Here is a 17029-nt window from a genome sequence, read left to right on the forward strand (position 1 = left end):
AAGAGAATTCTGGTTATAGAATTTCTATAATTCCCAAGGCATTCTACATCAAACTACTTGTGTTGAAACACCTCAACAAAATGGTGTAGTTGAGAGAAAACACCAACATATCTTAGGGGTGGCTAGAGCTATCATTTTTCATTCTAATATACCTCACTGTTTTTGGACTTTTGTTGTTTCTCATGCAATTCATCTTATCAACAGACTACCTACTCCCTATTTGTCTCATAAATCTCCTTATCATGTCTTTCACCAAGTTAAGCCTGAGTTGTCTTACTTAAAGGTCTTTGTTTGTTTGAGCTATGCATCTATTTTAACTTCACATAGAACAAAGCTAGATCATAGGTCAAGACAATGTGTTTTCTTGGGTTACAAACAAGGGGTTAAATGGTTCATTCTTCTTGATTCTAAAACTAATGAAATATTCATATCTAGAAATGTCATGTTCTATGAACATTTGTTTCCATTCACATCATCTACTCCTTCTATGTCATCCATTGTAAAACCAATTATACCACAAAATATCCTAAGTGAACCATTCTTGGATATCCAAGTCAGTCATACATCTCCTCATCTTAACGAAACACGTCAGTCAAGTATATCGGAGTCTGTCAGCTTACATCCTCCTCAAACACAAATTCCAAATGTTGAGTCAAACAATACCAGTCAAACACATTGTCCTTCCTCTAGTCAAACAATACCAGTCAAACACATTGTCCTTCCTCTAGTCAAACAATACCAGTCAAACACATTGTCCTTCCTCTAGTCAAACAATACCAGTCAAACACATTGTCCTTCCTCTAGTCAAACACATTGTCCAACTTCTAGTCCTCATAGTATTAGACAGTCTTCTAAACCTAAACACATACCTAAATATCTAGAGGATTATCATTGCTCGTTATTGTCTAATAGTTCCCCTACATCCACATCTAATGTCAAATATCCTCTGTCTAGTTTTATGTCCTATGATAAGGTTTCTTTGAGTCACAAAAGTTTTTGTCTAACCATCTCTGCTGTTACTGAACCTGTGAGTTAACAGAGGCTATTAAGCTTGAATGTTGGAGACAAGCAATTACTAAGGAACTCAATGCTCTTAATGATAATGGAACTTGGTTGCCTACCACTCTCCCCCTAAGAAAAGAGCAATTGGTTGCAAATGAGTCTTCAAGATTAAGTATAAAGCAGATAGATATGTTGAGAGGTATAAAGCAATGTTAGTTGCTAAAGGTTTCACTCAGACAGAAGGGATAGACTATTTTGACACATTCAGTCTAGTTGTGAAGATGATAACTATCAGGGTCATCTTATCAGTAGCAGCTGCTAAACAATGGCATCTACATGAATTGGATGTCAACACAACCTTCCTACATGGTGATTTGAATGAAGTTGTGTATATTAAGGTTCCTTCTGGATTACAAACCAATGGCTCAAGTCTTGTATGCAAGTTGCAGAAGTCATTGTATGGGTTAAAGCAAGCCAGTCGACAATGGCATGCTAAACTCACAAATGTGTTAATCAATTCTGGGTACACCAAGTCTAATTCTGATCATTCCCTATTCATTAAGATCACTTCATCCTCGTTCAGTGCTATTCTTGTCTATGTAGATGATTTAGTGCTTACATGAGATGATCTTAATGAAATCAATCACATGAAATCCCTTCTAGACTCCAAGTTCAGTATTAAAGACCTTGGCCAACTTAAATATTTCTTTGGCATAGAAATTGCTAGATCAGCTACATGAATTCTTCTATATCAGAGAAAGTATTCCTTAGATCTTCTTCAAGAGTGTGCTCTCCTTGTTGCTAAACCCAATTCCACTCCAATGGAGTATAGTGGCAAACTCATTCACTATGGCTCTGGAATAGTTTTGTCTGATGCAAGTTCCTATAGAAGGTTGATGGGAAAATTGGTGTATCTCACTCACACAAGGCCATATATTAGCTTTGTTGTTGGGCACTTGAGTCAATTTTTGTCCTCGCCAACAAATCATCATTTTAATGCTGCCATTAGAATCCTCAAGTACATAAAAGGGTGCCTTAGCAATGGAGTTTTCTTCTCTGCACAAACTGATTTCCAACTTAAAGGTTATTCAGATTCTGATTGGGCAGGGTGTCCTGATACTAGGAGATCAGTTTCAGGCTATTGCTTCTTCATTGGGCAATCACTTGTTTCATGGAAAAGTAAAAAACAAAGGTTTGTTTCTAGATCCTCTGTAGAAGCAGAATACAAGGCCATGACTTTGGCTTCTTGTGAGGCTCAATGGCTAGTCTCTCTGCTTCATGATCTTGGATTATCTCACTCTTAATCTGTTCAGCTTTATTATGACAATCAATCAGCCATGCACATTACTGCCAATCCCGTTTTTCATTAGAGAACTAAACACATAGAGGTGGATTGTCATACAATAAGGGAGAGACTCCAATCCAAGCTCATTCACTTGCTGCCTATTTCATCTTCTGCTCAAATAGATGACACTTTTACAAAACCTTTATCCCCCTTGTTGTTTCAAAGGTTGTGTTTCAAGCTTGGCATGTTCAATATTCACTTGCCAACTTGTGGGGGGATGTCAACTATGAAAGATGAAGAAGGCCGAATTACTTATGATACAAGTAACATGAAGACTACCAAAGCTGCATCTAATTATGCTAATTATGATCATTATGTATCTTAGTCTAATGGGAGTTTCATTCTGTTGTAATTAGTAAGGATAATTTTGTCTTTTCATAAATTAGTTAGTTAAATAACTAACTTTCTATATATAGAGTTTGATTCTTGTAATTGAAGATTAAGTTGAAGGAGAATCACTTTGCTTCAATTACTTGCCAATCTTCATTTCTTTTCTCTGTTTCTCATATGCAAGAGAAGTTACAAATTCTCTTCGATATTTTCTCTTCTCACCAAAGCTTCTGAAGCTTCCATGGCAAGTTGCAGTTTTCACAAACATTAGGAAACAGAAAAAAGTGAAGATGTTGAGAAATAGGAACAAAAAAACATGTGAAAGAACAAATGAAGATGTTGAGATTAAGGTTTTGTTTAGGAATTATGAAGGAAAAAGAAGGAGAGTGATCAAATGATTAGGAGGGGAGGAAGAGAAGAGAAAATAGAGCAAATCATCTTCCCTATCTGGGAATAGGAAATTTAGACGAGGGAAGGTGAACTAATGATAATGTAAGAACATCTTTTTTATTTTTTCCTTTAAAAATGTAATTAATACTGAGAAGCGAACAATAATATATAATTATATAATATTACTAAAAATATTTAGCTATTTTGACATTTTATCTTCAAAATCCCATATTAGGAGAATTTTAAAAATAAACACATGGAGGATTTTGGAGTGTTTGAGAAACCTTGTCATCTCCTCCATCCAACACCCAAATAAACGGAAGACTTTTCAAAATCATCCATTTTTTTCCATTCCCCTTCAAAACTCCACTATTAAATAAAACCTAAAGAAACATGTGAGAGATGAAAGAATAAATGTGTAACCCATAGTTTATTTTTGAAGATTATACTATGAATCTTACATCTGAGTTGTGGAGAAAACATTAAATATTTCCTAAAATATCATACCTAGGCAACAAAATAAAGATACTGTAAATGGAAAAATAAGAATATAAAAATTCCTCTATAACAATGTATTATCAAGCGGAATATTAAAATTGATTATTCATTTTCTGATATACCACGTGTCGTATTAACATCTGTTGGATCCACCTAAAAAAATAACCGCGATGATGTTATCTCAGCCCTTGGATCTAGGTTACTCTGAAACCCTCCTTTTTAAACATCGCCGCGTTCCATTTGGTTGTTCCATTCTAAAGTGGTAGTGTCTTCTGCTACTTCTAGTTTCAAACCCTACCAGAGAGAGAGAGAGAGAGAGAGAGAAGAAAGAGAGATTGGTGTTGAAAATGGTGCAACGTCTCACATACCGAAAGCGTCACAGCTACGCCACCAAGTCCAATCAACACAGGATTGTTAAAACCCCTGGTAATCTTTCTGTTCAAACTTCACCTCTTGTCGTTTATGCGATGCGATGCGTCGTTTTGATTCTAACTGGGTTTTTGTTTTGGTTTTGTTTGGAATTGAAGGTGGGAAGCTTGTTTACCAGACCACTAAGAAGAGGGCTAGCGGTCCTAAATGCCCTGTTACTGGAAAGAGGATTCAGGGTGTATGTGTTTTTTTATCGAAATAATTGTTTTTTTATATTTCAATCAACATTTTACTTATCAAAAGATGTGATTATTTGGGCTATACTTACTGATGTTTTTATAGAGTAAATACTCAGATTTGTATTTAAGAAAATTCTGTCTGCAAATTTAGTCGCTGAGAAACTTAACAATATCCAAGTTAATTCTTACAAATCTCAAATGCGAGTCAGAATATCGTCTTTTTTCAAGAAAATATTGGGATTCGTCAGTCACTTTGAATGATTATTTGATCAGCATTTGAGTTTATTAGGACTAACATTGGTATTTTTTTTCCGTTTCCCATGTGTTATTTTGGCCCGCACAATTTTTTCTCATTGATGAATGTGTATTTGTACCAATTTTCAATCTGCTGCTTGACATACTGTATCTTTCACCATATGCCATAATCGAGATGTAGTATGTTATATTTGTCTGAGACAAAGAAGGAACACTGCTGCATTTGGGATAACCTAAGATCTTCTTTTTTAATTAACTTGCTCTTATTATTGTTTAAACTCACAAAAACTGGCTGCAATTCACCAATTCTCTTACAGTGGTTCATGCTGTGTGATGTAAAAAGTTTTGTTTTTTTAATTGTTGAAGTAATTTGATTTAAGTCGGAAGATGGTTATCTACTGTTTCTTTATTGTTTTTTTGGTTTATAAACTACTGCTCTAAGTACTGAGCATGCTGGTGGACTGATGGCCGAATGGATTTCCATTTATTCTTAATGATCTAGGTGCTCCATAGAATTATGTCTTTCAAAACTGTGGAACCCATAGAAATATAGTTGGTACACACTATCTTGATTAAATGAGCTTTTAGCCTGGGTCTGATCTAAATTGGTCAATCCTATTCCACCTTCCTTCTAGCCAAAAAATAAAAGAGACACTAATCATTGGAGTGAATTATGAATATATGGAATTTAAAGTAATTATACATATGACAGTCTGGTTGCAATTCTAGTTTCTGCTGATTATTTTCATAATTGTGTTTTTAAATCTTTTAACATATATAAATTAGCTTTTTGGTTGGTCATCTCTATATGATTTCTGATGCAGTTATGGCTGTATGCAGATATTTTCATATCCTGAATTCCTTTGCCTAGTGATTTGTATTCAAATATTTATAAACTTCATTGAGGTTTTGCTCCAGTTGTTGCTTTGTTTAGTTTGGTCATGCTTTTTAATTGTTGGAAAAGTTGTATGATTCTTTCAAGTTACAAGTCTAATAATGCTTCACATTTACAGATTCCACATTTAAGGCCTGCAGAATACAAGAGGTCAAGGTTGTCCCGTAACCGGAGGACTGTGAATCGTGCATATGGTGGAGTTTTGTCTGGAGGTGCTGTCAGGGAAAGGTTTGTTCTTTTCAGCTTTTTTGTTGCCTGGTATTAGTTTTCATTGTATAAATTATATGGGGAGTACCATTATTAATTTTGTCTCTGGTTCTATAGGATTATTCGAGCCTTTTTGGTTGAAGAACAAAAGATTGTCAAAAAGGTATTGAAGATTCAGAAGGCAAAAGAAAAGCAAGCTTCAAAAGCCTGATCTAAAGGATCTTTGTTGAGGAATTGTAGTTTTTGGCCTTTCGAGTAAATCATGAAGCTTATTAGATCTGTTTCATTGTTATTAATTTTGTGCTTACTTGACGTGTTTGAATCTAGTACAATTGTTGACTTGTCGACAACTCTATTTTGATACGGTTTTGATGCATTTTTCTCTTGATGGATTATATTTTTCGAAGATTACTGGTATTTTTCTCCTAGTTTATTGCAACTAGGATGTCTGCATTTCTGCTATTATTTTAAACTTATCTATATCCTAGACATCAATTCTATGGACATCTAATGGTTTAACTATTCACTTATTTAAACCATTGGATTTCCGTAGAATTGATGACCAAGATGTGGAGTAAGTTTAAAAAACTTATTTTGGAGTAAGAGAACCCCTCCCCTTTATTACTGGTGTTTTTAAAATGATTTTTTGCAATGTTCATCCTTAACTAAAATTGATTCCATAAACGCGGTTTAAACTCATTCAGGTACATCACAGAACACATCTTAGTCAAACAACATGAGGTCTAAGATGTGTTCTGTCATGAACCTGATTGGGTTCTCCTTTTGATGTATTTTGAAAAGAGCATGATTATAAACAATGGTGAAATTCTATTGCGTCCTAACTCATCCATCATCAACTCTGGTCTGACCATCTCTCAGTTTGATATCCTACTTGGATGAATGTATAGATTCTCTCTGGAGGGTCTAATATTGAGTTAAACTTACTACATGTGTCCTATAAAAATTAATTTTTAAAACTACCTCATTCATAACTGGACTCTGAATCGTAACATTGATTAAGAGGGTGTGCTTTGTATATGATGCTAATGATGCTTGTCTTGAGACTATACAAAGCGAGTTTCATCAACTTGACTTTATCTATTTTTCATAAAAATTGAGCCTGCATTTAGGGACAGGTGAAGAAGTCCCACTCACCCCATACAAACTCCTAATTGCTAATTTGCTGTGTTCACGTTCTCCGCTTCGCTAGGATGATGTTCAAGACTAATGCAAGGTGTGAGATTAGCTCTCGTACTACACTGATCTATGCATTCTTTGGTGCTCTATAGGATTGATGCAAACAACTTTAAGGATTATAAGTTGTGATTTTGATTTGAAATGTAATACTTTGTTATCTAGACAGGAAGATTTTGATGTGGTTGAGTTATTAGATGTTATCAAAGTCCTAATGAATTTCGGGGATATAGATTTTTGTGTGTTCAGATTGGTGCGTTAATCCCCTAGGATCTTTATCCTTATTAAGTTGAGGTTTTGTTCGGTTGATGTAAAAGGGTGGAAACCTATTCTAGTCATTATATTCAATCTTTGCTTATATAAAAAATGTTACAAAGAGAAACATCACAGTGTGTATTGGCCACGATTACTTGTGCCCACTTCTAGAACGTGGAAACAAATTTGGCACCAAAAATTTGCATTAGTTATTCGGCCACTAGTCAACTTTGACGTGCATTTAATATATACACCTTTTGTTAGTAGTTGAGTCCAATATTTATGCATGTTGCTGCTACATAATTTTCTCCACTAAGTATATCTACATCTGGGAAAAGATACATAGCTAAATTAATCACTTAACATGGAAAAAGCAAAAATGAAGTCTCCACCTCAATCCTCCTGCCAAAAAATTTGATTTGGTTTAACTTTTCATTGCACCATATTAGTTGATCTTTTCTCAATTTTTTCATGTTTACCACCCTTGAAATCAATCTCAATCCCACTTGAGCAAGCAAATGCTCATGATCAAGTAGAATTTGATCCTCATGGTGCTTTTGGAACCTCTTTACTATGCAATTCTCGCATCTCACTATGTCCTTGAACCTTCTTTCCTTCTGTACAATGCAACAAAAGATTAAATTATAATTCTATCAACAATAAAAAAAATACATCGTAAGAGTCTCATATTAAAATATTAAGTTTTCAACACCATATTTCACATTATATACATTTATTTTTATTTTTGCATAAACACTTGCAAAATGTACATAAAAAGGACATCATATGAAGTGTCACAATTTTAATGTCAAGAAACCATTTCCATGTTGTAAGGATTGTATGTAATATGAATGCTATAATATATTTTTTTCATCAAATATCAACATTATATGTTTAGAGGAAAAAATGTATATACTAATAGTGAAAATATTTTTTACATTATTGCTACATTATTAATTATTCATTTTTAATTATCATTGATTCTTACATAAAAGTAATACATATGAATAATAGATAATACAAATTGTATGTAAATCTTTATACTATCAATGTCTAAATATTACACTCATATATTTTTAATGTAATATCAACATTATCTTTTTTCTCTCTTATTTAATCACTTCACAAGGTAAAACATTGGATAAAATTGTCGAAATATATTTTCCTAAGAAAAATATGAACTAGTCTCTAGAAAGCAAACCTTGTGCAGTTGAGTTCGAATTTCCATAACAAGATGTACAATTTCTGGGTCCTTCACATCACTTCGAATTTCATGAGAAACTTTATCTGTTCGGACAAATTCCCAGAATACCCTCATAGATTCCTTGATCATCTCTTCCAACTTTCCACTTTCAATTGCATCCTTATCACTACCCCACTTAGTTGTTTTCTTATCCTTCATAGTATCATCTATAATGCAATCACAACAAAGTTAGTAGAGTAACTAATTTAAATTATTTACTAGGAATTAATTTGAGGGTAAAATCTATACACTATCAATGTAAAAATATATATATAGTCACTACATCATTCACCATTTATTTGTATTATTTTTTGAAGAGTCAACTATGATTAAAAATAAATAGTAGATGATAGAATGCCAATATATGAATTCTTACATCGATGGTGCATTCATTTTTTCTCAATTAATTTATGGTAACACATTTTTGTTCACCTTTAATTGGTGGAACTTGGATAAGGTTGCGAATGAAACCACGGTTCTTGACATAATTCTGAATCCTAGGACCTTGATATGGTTCATTCTCTATAAACCTTTGCATTAGGACTTGGAAAAGTTGGAACTCACCAGCAACTAGATTATACCTATGCGGCCATTGAGAATCATATTGTTTTAACTCTTGGGATTTTTTGTGCTGCCAACATAAAATTTCCCATGAATTGCAAACTTGCCCAACATACACTAATTCCAAATCACTATGCAATTCTTGAACAAACTTCAACATTGGGTCAGATTTTTGCTTTGGTGCTTTGCGTGGCCACAAATTCTGAGAGATTATAGGCTTGGCACTTTGGACCGTAGATTTTGGCATTAAAATTATTTTGGGTGGGTCTTTTAGTTGAAGAAGACCTACAATTAAAGGCAAATCATTTAGTCAATGATTAATGGAAATCAAGAAAATTGTTAGAGGGAAGTATTTTCATTAGTATTAGATATTTTCTATGCTTAGAGTATAGTTTACGAAATCAAACCAAGTCAAAGCTAAAAAGTAAGATTTGACGGCTCTTACAAGTTCTAACCAACAACACTGATATTTCAACTTAGTGAATGTATAAAGTAGACCTAAGAAAAAAGTTGAAGAGATTGTGTAGAGAATGGAGTTGAAAAATATGCTTGAAAGTAGTGGTGTAGATCTATGTCCACAAAATTAGCAAATTGTGATCGACTTAGAAAGGTTGCACCCCACGTTGTGAAGATATTTTTTTAAGAAATATTATATTCATGTTTGCTACAAAAACCTGAGGCAAAAGAAAAGAGAAAAGATTGCATTGCATGTGAAGAGATTGTGAGATTAACATTTATGAAATTAACATTAAAAAGGCTTCATTTGGAAACTTAATTTGAAAGCACTTAACTATATATCCGACCCGAATTAGTGAGATAAATGTTTGATTATTGATTATTGTAGTTGGATTAAGTTAATGCAAGTAATGAACATAAATGAAGTTAATGTGGTTCTCACCTATTGCATGCATGGTCTGGTAATTCAAGATATCAAGTTTCCTCATTTTCTCAGCATAGCACTTGTATACCTTTTGAATTTCAACAATGTGATCTTTGTACTCCACCTTCTTCTCTTCAATTTTCAGTGGTTTTAGAGGTTCAACAACTTTTATAGACTCTTTTTCCTCTTTCTCTTCTTCTTCTTCTTCTTCTAAAATTGTAGCAAGTCCTCCTTGTCTTGCATTTCTCAGTTCCAGTTTCACTTGTTCCATTGCCTCATCATCTTCCCATTCATAGTCGTCCTCTTCTTCTTCTTCTTCTTCATTATAATCGGTTTCATCGATTTTGTTTTCTGGCGCGGTTTCTTCTGTTCTAACCAAACTATCCATGCATGCCTCTTCAGCATAGGAGACTTCAATATCACTTGAAAATTGAGTTTCTTCCTCTTCCTCTCTTCCTTCTTTTATCACTCTAACACTTGTGTACTCAATTCCTTGACAAGAATTATTAGATGATTCTGAATCTGAATCACTTTCACCAAACACTTCAGTTTCACTTTCAAAGCTAAATGGACTAGAATTGAAACTTCTCTGATCTTGAACATATTCTTTTTCTTCTTCAGCAACAAGGCCTTCTGAAAGTTCCTTTATGGAATTTTTTTCAGTGCTGGAAAATGCATTATCATAAACAGAAGGAACATTTGAACCCTTATAAAATTCCAGGAAACTGAAGGTCATAGTTGTTGGTTCTTCAATGAAATCAGTGATATCTTTTCCCAACAAGAATTGACACTTACTTGTGGTTATAGCAGAGTATGTGTCAATAACAACACACCCTTTTGTTTCTTCTTCTTGAAATTCTAATTTTTTCTCACCATCTCCATTAATATTGGAATCAAACTCCATGGAAAAAGAGCACTCTGTTTCATTTTCATGTATTTCCATAACATCTTCATGAAAATCAGTGAAATTCTCCACCAAAGCAGAGCACTCTGTTTCTCCTCCCATTTCTTCATATTCTACCAGAAAATCTTCACAAAATAGAAAATTTATCAGCTCTTCTGCCAATCCATTAATCTCAGAATTCTGAAATCCATTCCTATCACTTTTATTTTCTACATGAAAGCTGAAACATCAAAAAAGGAGTCATTATTTACTCATTTACACCCCAACAAAAAATAAATTCTGAATAGTAAATACCAATAACCCAAATAAGAAAATTTACCACACCTGAATATGTATCTTAGCATCAAACCAAAGGAATAAAGCACATAGTTCAAGAAGAAAACTCGCAAAGAAGCCAAGGCCCAAAGCACGTTTCCAATAACAAAATCACTCATAAACCATATATTGATTGATTCTATCTGTGCTTTGAGCATAACAAGATTCTTTGAACCCATCACTGTTCAACCAATTCCAATCTACACCTCTGATTATGTTTTTGCTTGTATTTTCCTGAAAATTTCAGACCAAATTATGAGGAAAAGAAAACTTTGGGCTTGAAATTTTCCAATCAAAGATTCATGATGAGATAGTGAAATCTGCCCACTAGTGCACAGAAAATTCTGTGGCAGAATATGATCTGGGCATAATTTGATTTTGGACCAAAAGTAAGAGAGGACTGTGCAGTGCATATATTTTGTGCAAAGAAAGATAGTGACTTGAGTATTGAACAATAGACAGAATATGATTTGGTCAGATTGGTTTCTTAGTACGAACGGTTGGTAGTTTCTTTAACAGTTTTATGGTACATGGCACTCTCTCAACTTGACACGTTGGAGAGTGAAGTGCTATTTATGTGGTATTTGTTTGTTGTTTCCAGCTCATGATAATGAAATAAAAACAACAATAATAATAAATATTTAAATTTTTTAATCCATAAGATATCACTATCCCTTTGTTTGAGCACTAAACCATGCTAATATTTTCTATACTTTCTTCAATACAATTTTGCTACTAGGCTGAATTTGAGATGCATTGAGTAGTGAACAAATTAAGATTTTTTTGAATTATTGGGCTGAGTTTGAGGTCTTTAAATAAAGAATGAATCCATGTAATTTAATTTACAGAAAGTGGAATGGAGAACTATGAAATAAACAGATTAACAATGAAACCCCTTATTAACTTATTAAGTTTGTGATTGTTTATTATTAACTTAATAAGTTTGACTTATCACTAGTATTAATGCATTTCAAATGCTATTGATATAATATTGGTTAGATTATAATTGTGTATAAACTCACGTGAGTAACGTTACTACTTATTTGCTTTTTGTTTTCTTAGTTTGGTCTTAGTCGGTGGTCCTTGGATTTAGTGTGTCAAAATGTTTTGTTTGTACTATCGATACAAAACTGAAAATTTCTTTTGTTTTTAGGCTTGTCAGGTGGTAGGGAGAAGCAGTGTGAAGTTACTTTCTAAAACCAAGTTCAAAATCTGCTCCCACTGCCATGTTTTTGTGGTAAAAAAACCCCACCTGTGAGGAGAAAGTTATGAATCAATCTACCCCATGTGTGATTTATGTTGAAGCATACATATCTGTCGAACTTATTCCAATTCAAATCATGATTTAATGAAAGAAGAGAAATCTTACTTAGTGGCATATACACACTCTTCATACCTTTTAACTTATGAATTATTTCAAAAAAAGTGAACTTTATAATTTGCTTATTGATGAAACAAGAATTAAAAAGACAATTTTTTATTGACACACTTACCAAAGAAGTTGAACCAAATGCAATGCAGAAGTAGGAAGGATTTTAATCTTGATCAGCATAAGTACCCTTTTTGGCCATTTTCCACATTGGACTAAAAGAAGCAGTGATGATGCTAAGTACCCTTTTTGGCTGCTATTGAGTCACATGAAATTTGTATTTGAGATTAGTTCTATCCCAAATACAAATCAGTGAGGAAAATTATATGAGAACAATCCTTGTTTGAAGTTTACTTATCTGGCAGGAGTGCAAGAATTGGAACTTGGAAGAAGAGAAGAGCCTATGAAGGTTTGAGATTTCATACCACATGATCAAGTGCTTCATGTTGATAATTTGATTTAACAATAATTTATTCTATCAAGCTGAGATTGCTGTTGTCATCTTATCACCAAAAACAAAGAAAAAGAAAAACTAAGTGATAACAAATTAGGCCTTACGCGTGTAGAAGGAGTGAAGTTACTACCATATTCATGCCAGATATATGTTAACGTGTTCTTTTGAGAGCTAAGTATAGATTGAAAATTTGGACTCCAGTGGTCTCTAAAAAAGGGTGATGGTCATGTGTCTTATATTAAGTAGAATAACAAACTTAATGTAATACTAAGTCATAAAGCTCTCATAACTAATAGACAAATCTTTTCAGTTGAACTCTCTTTATATGCTGAAGTCCTAACAATGACACATTGCACGAAGCTCTCACCCAATAAGGTATGAGGATAGTAGAGTACACAACTTTACCGTTACAAAGAAAGAGTCTATTTCCAAGATTTAAACTCAAGACTTCTAGACCACGAGAGAAACAATCTTATCAATGAGCTGAAGCTTACCCTGTATACTCTAACTGCCTTTCTACAAATAATAAAAAGGTTAGCTTAAATTTCATTAACAATGACCATGGTAATTTTGTTTTTTTGTAAACCTAGTTCTGCATGGTATGTTACACCCAAAACGTTACAATATCTATCCATCCTTACTGGGTAGGACTAATGTACATGTCAATTTTAGATCTAATTTAATTATGTATGACAGGTTACTGATCTAATTTTGGTACAACAAGCTGATAAGCCTATAGTTACCTTATATAGCATGCTGAATTAATTACTATCACTATCATTGTCAGTCCAGAAAGCTAAACTCTCCCATCCACTGAGTTTGATCAACATGGTTCCCCCGTTCTCTTCACACCATTCAATTGCCTCCTTTTTTGTAAACCTAGTTAGCAAGAGTTAGAAGAATGTGAAATGTTTAAGGTACAGGGGCTTGGAAGAATAGGACATGTTTTGGTTTTTCTGGACATATCAAGGAAATGGGTAATTAGTTCATTTTTTACAGAGTAATTAGTCCATTATATATCTTTAATCTGGGAAAATATATTTTTCAGTTTTTAAAATTTTAAGCATGGGACATTAGGTATAAGTAGAGGATGTGGCAGTGTAAAATTGTTAAAAATTGTTTTTTGTGATATTTTAAGGTCTATTAACAAGTTGATTATTGAAGTGAAAAGAAGACTTAAAAATCATTGTATAAATATATTTCATGGCTCTTATCTTCCCAGTCATTTCATTTTATTTTAAAACTATTCACAAACATCCTAAAGTTATTACGTCTTAATAATTTAATCTATGAATCTACAATGAAATTTGATATAAATCATGACACTTAAGTTCTTAAAGTGCAAACTTCAAAGAGATTCCACCCAAATTTATAATAGGTATGCATGCAGTGCCTATATCCAATATACATTTCAACTAAACAAAATATTTTTTCTCCTGTTATAATTGTAAATTATTGTGAATGTGGTAAATACGGAACCACTGTGTAGTTGTTTTATTAGGCTTCATTCGCAAATTAAGGAATAATTGATAAGGTGTGGACGCCGACTTTTCTAATCTCAAGTTTGGACGGTTTTATGGCTGGTGGCGTGCGTCATTTTCATGCCTTCAAATATCAAAACATAGGACACAATTTGACATTACACACTTTATATAGTAAATTTAATTGAAATTTTAAGAAAATATAATTTTTGTATCAATCATACCAAAGCAATATAAAGTATGAGACATCTAATTTTATCCCCGAAGAACATCTATGAAATCCAAAGTCTAAACAATCGTCTTGTTCTATCCTGGTCATAATCGGGTAATTATCTATCCGTCCTGAGCATATTATTCATTACCCCACATAATATTTGTTGCCCGCCTCAAGTAGACCCACTAGTAAAGGAAACCATAAATGCTCCTGACACAGCATTAACACCCCTCACCCACTATTTAATGCACCCCTGACCCACCATTTAATGCGCATCTGACTCGCCTCTAATGTCAGATAGCAGGCCGTCTGCCATGTCGCCTGCACATTCTACCTTCCCCGGCGGGTCCAGACGATCATCCGACTAAGTCACCTGCTCTCCCACGCTCTTCCGGACATACTCTTCCGATCATTCATCCTCAATTCCCAATTATCCACTCTTAAGCAAAGAACATTGGCGATGACTGTGGCTTACCTACAACATGGTGACCATCCATAATCAAGCTCAACCACCTAGCCATGTAGAACCACCCAATCCGAATCATGACACCCCTTCCATTGAACCTCCAACACTAGTGCAACCATCTCACCAGGCCATCCAAAGTCATCCCCCAAACACCACCCCAGAAGCACCCACTACCCAACAACTTCTCTCCACATGATCCAAACTCAAGGCCAAATTATCCAACAATAGGCCCAACTACTAGCCGAGCTTCACCAACATCGACCAAAACCCAATAATGGACCCTCGTGGCCAGTTACCGATGAGCACTCCGCTGAATCTGCCGAAGCCTCTAAACTAGTAGCCCCCAAACACGAAAATCACTTAGATAACTCAACCCCCCGACCACAGCTCCTCACGAGCAAAACATTCTTTCATAGAAACTATTATGTCTTCACCACTTCCAAAACACCTTACCCGATCCAACAACATCGAACAATACGATGGAGCAAGTGACCCACATGATCATCTAGATGCCTTTGAAGCCTCAATGCTTTTCCATAGGGCCACCAACCCCATCATGTGCCGAACATTTCCCTTCATTCTGAAACGCGCTACCTTGCTGTGGTTTACTCGGCTCGCACCAAACAGTATCGACCAATGTGCCACTCTCGCCAACGGATTCAACATCCGCTTCACAGCAAGCAAAGAGCAGCCTCGCTCTTCCTACACCATGTTTGGTATACGACAGGAGTCCCATTAGCCCCTTTGAGCTTACATAGACAGATTCAACTTGGAGGCCATGAAGGTTCACACCCTCAGCCCGGAGGTGGCGATGCATATTTTAGTGACGGGCTTGCAGGATGGCCTCTTCAGGCAGGAATTGACTAAATATTCAGACCTCGCAATGGAAGAACTCCGATCTAAGGCTCAACAATTCATCAATCTAGAAGAAACCCACCATAACCGCCCATCCACTGAGCATAGAGAATACCAACTCCACTCATGGGAAGCCAAACGCCCAAAAACACATGAACACCCTCAAGACGATCCACCCCGACAACCCAAAAAACCTAAATACAACTATTACACATCCTCAATGCTAGTCGAACTAGAATCTTGCAAGAAGTTATGACCATCCACTTACTCCAACTCCCCAAACCCAATCCAGGCAGGAGATTAGGGACCCCAGACCGCTCCAAATATTGTGACTTCCACACCTTCTTTGGCCATGTAACAGAAGAATGTACGCAGTTGAGGGATACTATCAAAGACCTGATCCAAGTCGGGCACCTCCAGAAATTTATAGCTCGGACCCTCCAAGAGCGATCACCTCCTTTGCGTCAATGCAGTCCTCCTCAGAGATGTTCCCCCCCAAAAAACCAATAGGAACGTCCTCCGAATAGAGATTGGAGAGACCACTTTCGCCCAAACAATAGGCGACAACAAAGTATGGTGGACATCAACACCATATCCAACGGATTCGCCACTGGTGGCACATCTAGGGCATTATAGAAAAGGTATGTTCGGGAGGTCATGTAATCAACCATCCGTAAACCCCGCCACTATCATGGCCACCAAGCAGCACCCCTGATCTTCTTCGACGACCGTGACTATGAAGGTGTCGTCCGCGGTCATGACGATCCCCTCATCATCACTGCCAAAATGAATAATAAAAAGGTGGGACGTTTGTTTGTTGACCAAGGCAGTTCAACAAACATCATGTTTCAAGATTTGTTCACAAAGATAGAACTTAAAGACAAAGACATGTTGCCGTATGATGGACAACTTGTTGGTTTCACTAGACAAGGAATCAACCCCATGGCTATGTTGATATATGGCTGACTGTCGGTGAACAACCCCTAACCCGGATGATCCAAGCAAAGTTCATGGTCATCGACTGTGTCTCGGCTTACAATGCCATACTCGGTCGACCAACACTCAACCATCTCGAAGCAATAGTCTCCACCCCACACCTCTGCATGAAGTTTCTCTCATCCGATCTTCGGGTATGCACGGTTAGGGGAGATCAGTAGAGTGCAAGAAGTTGCTATCAGATGAGTCTTCGGCCGAACCGCACTTCAGTACGGGCACCACCCCTAAGAAAAAAACAACGGGTAGTGCACTTAGTGGAGCTCAATGCCATGGCAGATACAGAAGACCTACGACCTCAGCTAGAAGGAGAAA

At 35.4% G+C, this 17029-nt stretch overlaps 3 protein-coding genes across 5 annotated transcripts; 2 read left to right on the forward strand and 1 right to left on the reverse strand.

Moving 5' to 3' along the window:
• LOC109330910 (uncharacterized mitochondrial protein AtMg00810-like) lies at positions 1212-2306 on the forward strand. The gene is made up of 2 exons (XM_019565178.1): positions 1212-1601; positions 1758-2306. Exons 1-2 carry the CDS (start codon positions 1212-1214, stop codon positions 2304-2306), a joined length of 939 nt encoding a protein of 312 aa, XP_019420723.1.
• Positions 3798-5936, forward strand: LOC109331910 (60S ribosomal protein L34-like). Its single transcript, XM_019566702.1, has 4 exons — positions 3798-3991; positions 4093-4172; positions 5442-5551; positions 5648-5936. The coding sequence occupies exons 1-4, from the start codon at positions 3913-3915 to the stop codon at positions 5739-5741; spliced, it is 363 nt and encodes a 120-aa protein (XP_019422247.1). The 5' UTR covers positions 3798-3912; the 3' UTR covers positions 5742-5936.
• Positions 7294-12784, reverse strand: LOC109331909. Of its 3 annotated transcripts, none has more exons than XM_019566700.1 (6): positions 12376-12784; positions 10892-11116; positions 9682-10787; positions 8655-9068; positions 8181-8389; positions 7294-7596 (listed from the first exon to the last, which is right to left on the reverse strand). In XM_019566700.1, exons 2-6 carry the CDS (start codon positions 11059-11061, stop codon positions 7339-7341), a joined length of 2157 nt encoding a protein of 718 aa, XP_019422245.1. In that variant the 5' UTR covers positions 11062-11116; positions 12376-12784; the 3' UTR covers positions 7294-7338. The 3 variants fall into 3 exon arrangements, with proteins under 3 accessions (XP_019422245.1, XP_019422246.1, XP_019422244.1); XM_019566701.1 differs by lacking the exon at positions 12376-12784 and having other exon boundaries at positions 8655-8997; positions 9040-9068; positions 10892-11404; XM_019566699.1 differs by lacking the exon at positions 12376-12784 and having other exon boundaries at positions 10892-11404.

This window comes from Lupinus angustifolius, chromosome LG17 (genome assembly GCF_001865875.1).
Source record: "Lupinus angustifolius cultivar Tanjil chromosome LG17, LupAngTanjil_v1.0, whole genome shotgun sequence".
Taxonomy (NCBI): Eukaryota; Viridiplantae; Streptophyta; class Magnoliopsida; order Fabales; family Fabaceae; genus Lupinus; species Lupinus angustifolius.

What these genes read in the sequence shown, in the direction of transcription:
- LOC109331909 (XM_019566700.1), bottom strand. Translation starts at nt 11,061, where the DNA reads ATGGGTTCAAAGAATCTTGTTATGCTCAAAGCACAGATAGAATCAATC. An exon ending in ATGCTAAGATACATATTCAG is followed by an intron (nt 10,788 to 10,891) that starts GTGTGGTAAATT and finishes TTGATGTTTCAG; the next exon opens with CTTTCATGTAGAAAATAAAA. An exon ending in CCAAGTTCCACCAATTAAAG is followed by an intron (nt 8,390 to 8,654) that starts GTGAACAAAAAT and finishes ATTGCATTATAG; the next exon opens with ATGATACTATGAAGGATAAG.
- LOC109331910 (XM_019566702.1), top strand. Translation starts at nt 3,913, where the DNA reads ATGGTGCAACGTCTCACATACCGAAAGCGTCACAGCTACGCCACCAAG. An exon ending in CAGGATTGTTAAAACCCCTG is followed by an intron (nt 3,992 to 4,092) that starts GTAATCTTTCTG and finishes TTGGAATTGAAG; the next exon opens with GTGGGAAGCTTGTTTACCAG. An exon ending in GGAGGTGCTGTCAGGGAAAG is followed by an intron (nt 5,552 to 5,647) that starts GTTTGTTCTTTT and finishes CTGGTTCTATAG; the next exon opens with GATTATTCGAGCCTTTTTGG.
- LOC109330910 (XM_019565178.1), top strand. Translation starts at nt 1,212, where the DNA reads ATGTTAGTTGCTAAAGGTTTCACTCAGACAGAAGGGATAGACTATTTT. An exon ending in TCAGTGCTATTCTTGTCTAT is followed by an intron (nt 1,602 to 1,757) that starts GTAGATGATTTA and finishes CTTCTATATCAG; the next exon opens with AGAAAGTATTCCTTAGATCT.